Genomic DNA, 10,564 nt, shown 5'->3' with positions numbered 1-10,564 from the left:
ATATCGAGGGTGGGTCTTCTCGGGCAGTAGAAGATATTTCAAGGGATGAGTTCAGGATAGTTGATATTAGCGGATCCCCTCAGATTTCGGATTCCATGATTTGAGAGGCCATCATATTGAAGGATCAGTCCTATGAGGGCATTCAGGAGTCGGTTGATATCCACGGTTTTCTGGAGGGGCTTGAGTCAGGTGCCTCGGAGGAGGTTACCGGTTTTGGTGGAATATCGGTACCCAAAAAAGCATCGTGTCCGGGTTCTACTGAGCCTTCATCGGTTCACAAACTGGTGGACCGATTCCCAGCCCCGAGTGTCAATCCCGACCATAGGCGAAAGATAGTGCTCTCCGTACCCGAGGATACCCGATTTTTTTCTCCCCTATGGGGATTGCCTTTCTTCTTAGTGACCGAATAAGATCAATCAGTGATGAATGGGGTGTGGCCCATCTGTCTCTTCAACGCGGCCCAATATGCTTTGAATCGGGTAACTCTAATGGCGTCTTTACCGCTTCTTTTACACTTAGAATCGCATGTAATTTTAATGTTTCTCCTTCTGTTTGTGGCTTCGGTGTTGCACCACGAGGCCTTTCTTCGAATCCGGGAGGAGCATGATGCTGAGGTTCGGAGCCTCACCGAGAAGAGTGACTCGTATAAGCTCCTTAGTGAAATATTTCGAGCAGATTTGACAGCAGCTCGGGAAGAGCACGAGGAGATGGCTGAGCAGGTATTCCGAATGTTCCATGACAGTGAAAATGAAAAAAAGATAACTACTAACGATCCGATTCTGCAGGTTTAACAGAGTATCAAGCAGATTGGACGACTTAACTCACAGGTAGATGGGCTACTGGCCGAGGCAGAAGAATTTAAAAAGAGTATAGATATCCTTGCCTCGAAAAAGGAAGCCGTTCAAGCTCAGTTGGAGTTGTCTGATGCCCAACTTCGATCTGCGAAAGAAAATGCTTCGGGGCTGATCGAGAAGATGAAAGATCTTCAGCATCGGTTGGATTTGGCCACTTCAGATAAAGCAGGTTTGGCTAATGAACTTGAAGTAGCCAGATCTGAGGTGATCGAGGCCAATAAAAGAGCCGATGCCAAAGTGGCTCAGTTCAGGATCAATGTTGAGGTTAACCAAGCCAAAGCTAAGAGCATGGTCGAACATGAAAAATGGCAAGCTCGGAGAGAAGTTCTCGAGGAGGTCAGTGCTCAGGGCTTCGACGTTGGGGCCGAGATTGAAGTTGCCAGGGCGGAGGAGAACAACGCTCGAAGGTTGGCCTTTCCTGAGGAGGACTCCGATGACTCGACCTCCGATGAAATTGAGCCATTTAGGGCCTTAGGTAGTTTGTTGCGTTCTTTTGATACCGCTTTCGATCTTTGAATAAAGAACTTCCTTTTGACTGAGTTGTCTTTGTACAAAAATTTGTAAATATAAATCTTTCTTCCTTTTGAATCAAAATAGCCTTTTGAGCTATATAGATAGTTTGAATTTTAATCACCGTTGCTTTCGGGCTTTGTGGGTAGTTCCCTTTGCTTTGTTGGGCTCGAATAGCCTTTAGCCTTAAATAGTCGAGTGTTCGTTTGAACTCGAAATAATGCAGCCCGTAGGTTTATTAGTCGAGTGAGTGATTGCTCAAATTCGAGATGTTGTAGCCCTTGGGTTTATTAGTTGAGCGAGTGGTTCGAACTCGAAGTAATATAGCCCGTAGGCGTCAGGGTCGAGTGAGTGCTTGCTAGAACTTGAAATAAAAGTGGCCCGTATGCTTAGTAGTCGAGTGAATTATTCGAACTCGAAGTAATGTAGCCCGTAGGCGTAATAGTCGAGTGAGTGCTTGCTCGAACTCGGAATAAAATTAGTCGAGTGAATGTTTCGAACTTGAGGTAAAAGTAGCCCGTAGGCCTAGTAGTCGAGTGAATGATTCGAACTCGAAGTAATGTAGCCCGTAGGCGTAATGATTGAGTGAGTGATTTCTCGAACTCAAGATAAGAGTAGCCCGTAGGCTTAGTATTCGAGTGAGTGCCTTGCTCGAACTCGAAGTAATGTAGCCCGTAGGCTTAATGATTGAGTGAGTGATTTCTCGAACTCAAGATAAGAGTAGCCCGTAGGCTTAGTATTGAGTAAGTGCCTTGCTCGAACTCGAAGTAATGTAGCCCGCAGGCTTAATGATTGAGTGAGTGCTTGCTCGAACTCAGAACAAGAATAGCCCGTAGGCTTAGTAGTCGAGTGAATGTTTCGAACTCGAGGTAAAAGTAGCTTGTAGGCCTAGTAGTCGAGTGAATGATTCGAACTCGAAGTAATGTAGCCCGTAGGCATAATGATTGAGTGAATGATTTCTCGAACTCAAGATAAGAGTAGCCCGTAGGCTTAGTATTCGAGTGAGTGCCTTGCTCGAACTCGAAGTAATGTAGCCCGTAGGCTTAATGATTGAGTGAGTGATTTCTCGAACTCAAGATAAGAGTAGCCCGTAGGCTTAGTATTCGAGTGAGTGCCTTGCTCGAACTCGAAGTAATGTAGCATGTAGGCTTAATGATCGAGTATTTATTTGCTCGAACTCGAAATAAGAGTAGCTTGTAGGCTTAATCGAGTGAATGATTCGAACTCGAAGTAATGTAGCCCGTAGGCTTAGTAGATAGTCCCCGAGTGGGAATGGTTGCTCGAACTCAAGTTGATGTAGCTCTTGGGCTTTATAGTTGAGTGAGTGTTGCTTGAACTTGTTGATTTACCTTAAGCCTGTTTGCATAATAAATCTCGAAATAGAGGAATTTTTCTTGGATATAAGATATTGGTAAAGAAGAAATTTTTCGTTGCAAGTCATTGTACACGTGTCCATGTTTTGTGTCAGGGCTCGGGCTAACTATATGAGCATGGTTCGTTTTGACCATTTAGCTCTTACAATTTTTCCTATCTTATGAAGTGACTTTCTTGTATCGAACTTGATATATTCATCGCTGAATACATGTGTTCAGTGACAATGGTATGCCCCCCAGTATTCGAGGTTGATTGTAAGGAGGCCTCGGATACTGAGGTTTCATGTTGAATAATCCATCTTTGTTCTTGATCGAATTCATTAATCCTCGTCTTTGGTCGAACATTGAACGGGGGAGGGGGGGGGGGGGTCGTACCTTAGCAGTAGTATCATTTTAGCCGTTTATCACACCTAGCTTGTAGGATTTCTATTATACGGCCGATATCGGTCTCTGATCGACCTCTGTTCTCGATTGACATCCCTTTTAATAATGGACCCAGAACCCAACTGGTCGTCTTTGACTCTTATTTTTGATTTATATCGATTATGCACATCGGCCCAAGTAATAGCTGGGTACTCGATCAGGTTATGCTTCAACCGCCGTGAAGCCGTCGAACTTCGTTCGTTCAAACCTTGAGTGAAAGATTGAACGGACCAATCTTATGTGACTGGTGGTAGATCCATTCGTTCCATTTGGAAATGAGATACAAATTCTCTTAGCATCTCGTTATCCTTTTGTCTTACCTTGAATAGGTCTGACTTTCGTGTCTCGACCTTTATGGCCCCGGCATGTGCTTTTACGAAACAATCTGCATGCATAGCAAAAGAATCAATAGAGTTAGATGGTAAATTATGATACCATATCATTGCCCCTTTTGACAGGGTTTCACCGAATTTTTTTAATAATACAAATTCGATCACATCATCTTCTAGATCGTTTCCTTTAATGGCACATGTGTAAGAGGTGACATGCTTGTTGGGGTCAATCGTCCCATTATACTTAGGAATTTTGGGCATGCGAAACTTCTTTGGGATTGGTTTAGGGGCCGCGCTCGGGGAAAAAGGCTTCTGTACGAAATTTTTGGAATCTAAGCCTTTCAATATCGGGGGTGCCGCCGAGATCTGATCAACCCTGGAGTTGTACGTTTTCACCTTTTTGTTGTTTTCTTCGATCCGTTTTGTCAGTTCTTCGAACATCTTAACAACTTCGGGATTAGTCCCTGATTCTTGCTCGTTTGACCTTGCTACAACTGGCTCTGTTGTGCGGGTGATTTCTCGGGGTGGACTGGGCTTTGGTCTGCTCGGTACCTGTGTTTGACTCTGCAGTTGAGCTATCACTACCTGTTGAGCTTGCAACATTTCGAAAATCATACGCAAACTGATTCTGTTTTCCTCAAAGTTATGGGTGTCTCGAGGTGCAGATTGAGTACCACCATGAATGCTATTTTCAGGCTCAGAACGTTGGTTTTCCTCAATAGACACATGCGAATTAACGTCTACTGGTACTTCGACTCGGGCCCCATTATTATCGACAAGTGGCCTTTCGGCCCTGGTTGTCAGGTTGTTGTTTTCTCCTTGAAGGCCAACTTCGTTATCGATAGGTAGGGCCATTAATTGGGAGCTCGTTGTTGCTAATTCGAAATCAAAGACACTTTCAACAACAAGTGTAAGAAGGTGTGTTTACAGATTCATACCAAATAATCACTGCTATCCTTAGCCCCACGGTGGGCGCCAAACTGTTTATCCGAAAAATGAATAGAGTTAAATTTGTACGTAGTTCTAAGGATATGTGGTATAACTCAACATAAATCGTATGGATAAATAAGAATATCTAATATTTGACTGTGAGGATGAAAGATATCAAGCTAGAAAGGATAGTTCTTCAATATGAAATGTGTGATATCTCAGTTACCAAATATGCAAAAACATGTCCTTACAGAAATAATAACCATACCCTTTATAGTGGAGGGATTCTATTTTAGATATATTTAAATATACATAGTGGGAGACTCATGATAAATCAGTTTTTTTATAATTCCTGCCAGGATTCTTTCCTCTAGTGGGATTGCAACGGCTCTTGTCTATAAGCTCGATCTTGACTCGAGCTCTCGATCTCGACTCGAGCTCGATTCTGGCCCGGATCCACGTATTGATACGGGGTCAGTGTTGGTCGGTCTCTGCCTCATAAGCTCGATAATTTCGATTTGCATCATAGTTCGATTGGGACTCGAGCTCGATAATAATATCGAGATCGGCATTGATCGGTCCTTAGGGCTCGAAGTTTGGTGACCTGACTCCGGATCTCAACCTGATTATGAAGATGCTTCTCCGATTAGCTCCAATATTAGCATCTCATCCCCCATTATATTTATGGCATTAAGTCTACTTTGAAGTACTATATGATAACAAAATGAACTATTGCCCTTCCCAAAACTAGAAATGTTGCCAAAAAGCATCGACAAAACAAAACAACAAATATTGCCAAAAACTATGAATAGAGTCCGAATCCAACCGAAGAACCTTCACTGCAGGTCAAACAAGTAAAAGAAAATTGAAGGCAATTTCCTATTTGATTGTAAAACTGTGTCGTGCTTTATGAATTCGCGGCTCAAGCTTCGGGAGCAAAACCCCAAGGATTGCCTCAGCCGCGGAGGCGCCATATTTTGCAGCTCAAACACCACCTCAGTAGCTGGTAAATCATTTTGCCTATATATCAATGTCAATCAATTTTATACTAGTTCAGTTTTGGTTTTAATATTAAAATGACCGGCGGCTTATAGCCAGTTTGGCCAAGCTGTAAAAATAAGTTTTTTTTTTTTTCTAAGTGTGTTTTTGAAAAGTAAAAAATCATTTTGTGTTTGACTAATTTATTTGAAACAGCACTTCTGAGCATCAATTAGTGTTTGACCGAGCTTTTAAAAACTGCTTCCAAGTATTTTTTTTCTCAAAAGTGTTTTTCAAAAAAGTATTTCTAAGCTATTTTTTTTCTGTTTTTTCAAAACTACTTATGCTTCTACTCAAAAGTACTTTTTTGCCTCTAAAAACTTGGCCAAACACTTCAACTTTGAAAAAAAAATACTTTTGTTTTTGCTTAGAGAAGCTTGGCCAAACAGGCTATTAGTTGGTTTGAAGCAAAAATCGAGACAAACCGCACCACAAACACCCCCAATGAGCTGGAATTCATGGTAACATGCAAAATGAAGAGCTCCCGGAGAAAAACATGAGTTCTGTTGCTGGACAACAACCTAGTATGGTTGTAATTGGGATTACAGACTTGTTCAATTGGCTGGGCGATTAGTCTGTCTTGTTCATAGACTGATACATCCAGTTGGGAGGAGTGCAGACGAAAGTGAAATAACTTTTTATTTTTGAAGGTTTAAATTCAATAAAATGTCCTGATTTTGTAAGTTGTGGCCCACGTTGCCTTTATTTGGTTTAATAAATATCCTAATTTAGATACCAGATTAAGGTGTCTGGGTTGAGAGAAAAAGGATATAATCAAAAGTTGACGGCACCGATACAGAATACATGAGTTTACTGTTTTGAAATTTTATGGTCAAGTAAATATTCATGAACAATCTCCAATAAAATATTAAAAAAAAGAAAAGTTCATTACTTGATTATGTTTATGGCAGTAGAGTAATTGCCTTAGATCTTCTGGCATCTTTTTCATGTTAAAACTTTCAGATCAAAGGTTCAAGGACATTAGTTTATTATGTGGCTTAATTTCTTGATAATGGTTGATGTTTGGTTATAATTACATATTTTTAGTGTATGGTTAATTTCGCTGTTGGTCATTGAACTATCTTTCAATTTCACTAAAGTCATTTAACTATTTTTTGTCACTTAAAAGTAACTAAACTTTATTATTGTCACTTAAAAGTCATTTTGCCTCAAACCCCTACCATAAACATGACATGGCATTAAATTTTATGATAAAAATTCAAAAATAAATGCCACATAAGCTAATATGGGTCATACCCATTTTAAATCCATTTATCCTTTAATGTGATTTGATCCATAATCCAAATGAGTTTCGATAAAAAAAATATTAATTCTACATTAGTTTAAAATGATTATCCTATACTACAAAGTTTTGTCTTTTCTGTCACAACACATTCATAATTATTCTATACTAAAATAATCTATGCTAGAAAATTCTTATTTTGTTTGTATGCCCCATCCGAGTCATTCATAATTATTCTATACTAAAATAATTTATGCTAGAAAATTCTTATTTTGTTTGTATGCACCATCCGAGTTATTCATAATTATTCTATATTAAAATAATCTATGTTAGAAAATAACTATGTTTGTGGCATTTATTTTTGGATTTTTATCATAAAATTTAATGCCATGTCATATTTATGGTAGGGGTTTGAGGCAAAATGACTTTTAAGTGACAATGATAAAGTTTAGTTACTTTTAAATGACAAAAAATAGTTAAATGACTTTAGTAAAATTGAAAGATAGTTCAATGACCATCAGTGAAATTAATCCTTTTAGTGTATTACTTACCTTACATTTGCGGCTTTAATGTTAAACTATACTATATTTGTGCGTATTTGAACCTATTTTATGTATAAGTACGTTAAAAACAAAATTTGAAACAAAGTAGAGATTTTATGTGTATTCTATACGCTACAAAAATAAAGTGATAATTATGTGATTAGTGGATATGTAAGGATTAAAGAGACAAATAAAAAAGAAGACAAAAAAAAGAAAGAACAATGCAAAGAATTGAAAACTAAGAAAAAAAAGACAAAAACGTGAAAGGGAAGGATGAGCAACAGAATGAAAACTGAAGCAACTCAAAAGCAAAGCAGCATCAGGCGTAGCGAGCAATCTTGCCCGCGTTAGAGCGTCCTGCAGACAATAAATTGCGTCGATAAAATAAAGTAAAGACCGAAAAATATTGTAACAATCGTAATATTTGATTTCGAGTAATTTGAGTGTTAGTATCTCTATGATTCCTCTGATTCTACTTTTCCAGTATAAATTCAAGGGTCTTTGAGCTTGATCTTGAACCTATATTTGTTGTCACGAACGATGATCTTGAATTTAACTAGCACGAACTTTGATTTGAACTCGTATTCCTTGAATCTTGATTTGTTCTTCGTTCTTGAGCTTGAGCTTGATTGCTTGAACTTGAACTTGATTTGTTCGAAGCTTGAAACTTGTGGAGGAATTTGCAGCGTTTGATCCACGAGCTCTTTCTTGCTTCTTGTTATAACTTCTGGTCCCCTTTCTGGGTTATGAAGACCCCTATTTATAGTTGTGGGAGAGAGAAGAGTTATGATAATAACGAACTTTTTCCGACCAATTAAATTGAAGTGTGACAAAGTCGTATTTGATTGGCCAGAACATGTCATTTGCACACGTGGGGCGGTTTCATTGGCCTTTTAATTTGGCTTGGCATGCTTTGTCATTTTGACACATGGCATGACCTCATTGGCTCCTCCGTTTGACTTGGCGTGCCACGTCATTTGACTCGTGGTACAAAATTAGGCTTCTAGGAAGATGACATCTTGGGCTTAATAGAGTGGGCTCATCGCTTGTAGCCCAATGAACTTGGACTAATTTTTTAAGTCCATCTATATCAGACTTATATAATTAATCCAATAAATTTATTTGGACTAATATATCTTAAATTTAAATATAGTCCAAATTAAGTTATGAATTTAATTTTACGAATTTTATATATCTACAAATGGCCCCTACTTCAAGACTTGTCAAGGTATAAGCTTTAAGATTAGGCTTGAAGTATTATGAAGCAACATCCTTTTCTTTTTCTTTTCACGTAAAACTTGGCCAATCTTCCTTAAAAGTAATAATGATAACTCCAAAGCTTGAAACACCAAAGTTCTAATTTTTAGTCACGTTGAACATTGTAATTGCTCTCTAATATTCCATTTTGACTTTGGTAAAATAAATCTTACTTAATTGAGAATCATTACTGTTTTATGTGTAGTATAAGTCCAGTACATGAGAAGCGAGAATCGAAAATTCAACTCAATCTATAGAATATGCAAGTTAATCAGCCGTGAGATGAGTTTGCCACGTAGTTCAATCCCAAACGACATGTATTGCTATACCATCATTCTCCAAATCTCTTTAGAACAGAAACTATGAATATTTGATATTGAAAACTACACTTCGAGTCCATGTCCAACACAACTATTTTTGTTGCCTTAGCAATTCCAAATTCTTTTGGTTACTTGATTTCGGCGATCCCACATCGAAATCTCACCTCCCAATCAGCTGCATAGGAGATCTATATAAACCCCATGCCCATGTGTTTATTAAGTATTGAATTGTAGCATCTACAAGTTGCTTTGGCTTCGTGTCTTCACGAGTACGAGGCAATCCCAAGGTAATTTTTTTTGTGTGTATTTTTCATTGTCCTTTTCATTCTTCATTTTGTTTTTGTGTAGGCCAAAAAGAGGAGGACAAGCTTCACACATGATGAAGGTGATCTTAGAGTGTGAAGAGATGGATACTCATCCCCGCCCAAAAATCAGAGAGTTAATCTTGGGGCACTAAGGTTTAGGCACATACAAGGACACAATTAGACAACATATAGAAGAACAAATTTTCAACAACATATAGAATGATCAACCTGCAACAACATATAGAAGGACAAATGCAGGGCAGCCTATGAAGGACAAATCCTCAACACCATATAGAAGGATCAAATCCGTGATGAGACCAACTTAAGGTGTAAAGGGACTTAAATGTCCACCTTAAGATTGAAAAAATATAATTACTTTTACGGACAAACCCGCGAAGAGGCCAACTTAAGGTGCCAAGGGACTAACTGCCCACCTTAAGAGTGAAAAATTAGAAAGCTTCAACTTGAAGGCTTGGTGGACTTGACGGCTTCGACTTGAACACTTGACGAACTTTGAAGAGTTGGCGGACTTTTCAGACTTCAATTTGAAAATCGACAAACTTAAAGATTTGACAGACTTGAAGATTCGGCGGACTTTGACACTACAACTCGAAGAGTGATGGACTTTTAAAATTCAACTTGAAAAATTAGCAGCCTTGAACAATTCACCTAGAAGATTTGGAGGACTTAAATAATTCAACTGGAAGACTAGCGAATTTGAGGACTTCAACTTGAAGACCGACAGACTTGAAGACTTGGAGGGCTTAAATACTTCAACTTAAAGACTCGCAGACTTGCAGACTTTAACTTGAAGGATGATGGACTTGAAGACCAACAAACTTGAATGTTTGGCGAACATGAAGACATAGCTAATCCCCAGACATCAATGAAAATACTTGGCATCCTCCTAAACTCCTCTCATTGAAGATAACAATTTACCATGGGGGGAAGGGGGGGGGGGTTGCCCCCTTTAAATCAAATGAGATTCAAAGTTCAACAGAAGAATGGTGTTTTAGCTTGATTTTATATTCCTTCATACTTTACTCAGACAACAATTGGGGAAATATGTATCTTTTAAACTTATGTGGCTGAACTTAGAAAGAAACTCTAAGCTGCCTACGTACCTCAGTGAAGAGGATCAAGTCATGTCGTAGTTCAGAATAAGTGAATTTATTTTATATCCTAACTATTCCTTAGGTTGCCTCTTTCGAGGTTTACAACCTAGCGTATATTTTTTTTTATATTTCCTAACTTTTGTCTAGGACGCCTCTTTCGAGGTTTTCAACTCTTGTGGGCCAGGAGTAACATGTAGTTTATGATCTTGCATTAAGGAGCGTAGCGACTTGCAATTTAAGTTTGTATTTTGAGGAGCTTTTCAACTTGAAAGTTTTGCTCGAATTTAAAGAGCTTTGCAACTTGAACACTTTGCTCGAATTT

At 38.7% G+C, this 10,564-nt stretch overlaps 1 protein-coding gene across 1 annotated transcript; it reads left to right on the top strand.

Annotated features, from left to right (window-relative positions):
• Window positions 1-488: 488 nt before the first annotated feature.
• On the top strand, window positions 489-9,224 carry LOC138907388 (uncharacterized). Its single transcript, XM_070197986.1, has 3 exons — window positions 489-719; window positions 828-1,118; window positions 9,171-9,224. The coding sequence occupies exons 1-3, from the start codon at window positions 489-491 to the stop codon at window positions 9,222-9,224; spliced, it is 576 nt and encodes a 191-aa protein (XP_070054087.1).
• Window positions 9,225-10,564: the final 1,340 nt, after the last annotated feature.

This window comes from Nicotiana tomentosiformis, chromosome 3 (assembly GCF_000390325.3).
Source record: "Nicotiana tomentosiformis chromosome 3, ASM39032v3, whole genome shotgun sequence".
In the NCBI taxonomy this organism is placed as follows: domain Eukaryota; kingdom Viridiplantae; phylum Streptophyta; class Magnoliopsida; order Solanales; family Solanaceae; genus Nicotiana; species Nicotiana tomentosiformis.
Note: the sequence above shows the minus strand (reverse complement) of the source record. Positions and strands in the feature narration are given on the sequence as shown.

Bases quoted from the DNA above. Each gene is read 5' to 3' on its own strand.
- LOC138907388 (XM_070197986.1), top strand. From the start codon at position 489: ATGGCGTCTTTACCGCTTCTTTTACACTTAGAATCGCATGTAATTTTA. The intron at 720-827 runs GTATTCCGAATG...CTTAACTCACAG, and splicing joins ACGAGGAGATGGCTGAGCAG to GTAGATGGGCTACTGGCCGA. The intron at 1,119-9,170 runs GTTAACCAAGCC...GTTTTTGTGTAG, and splicing joins AGTTCAGGATCAATGTTGAG to GCCAAAAAGAGGAGGACAAG.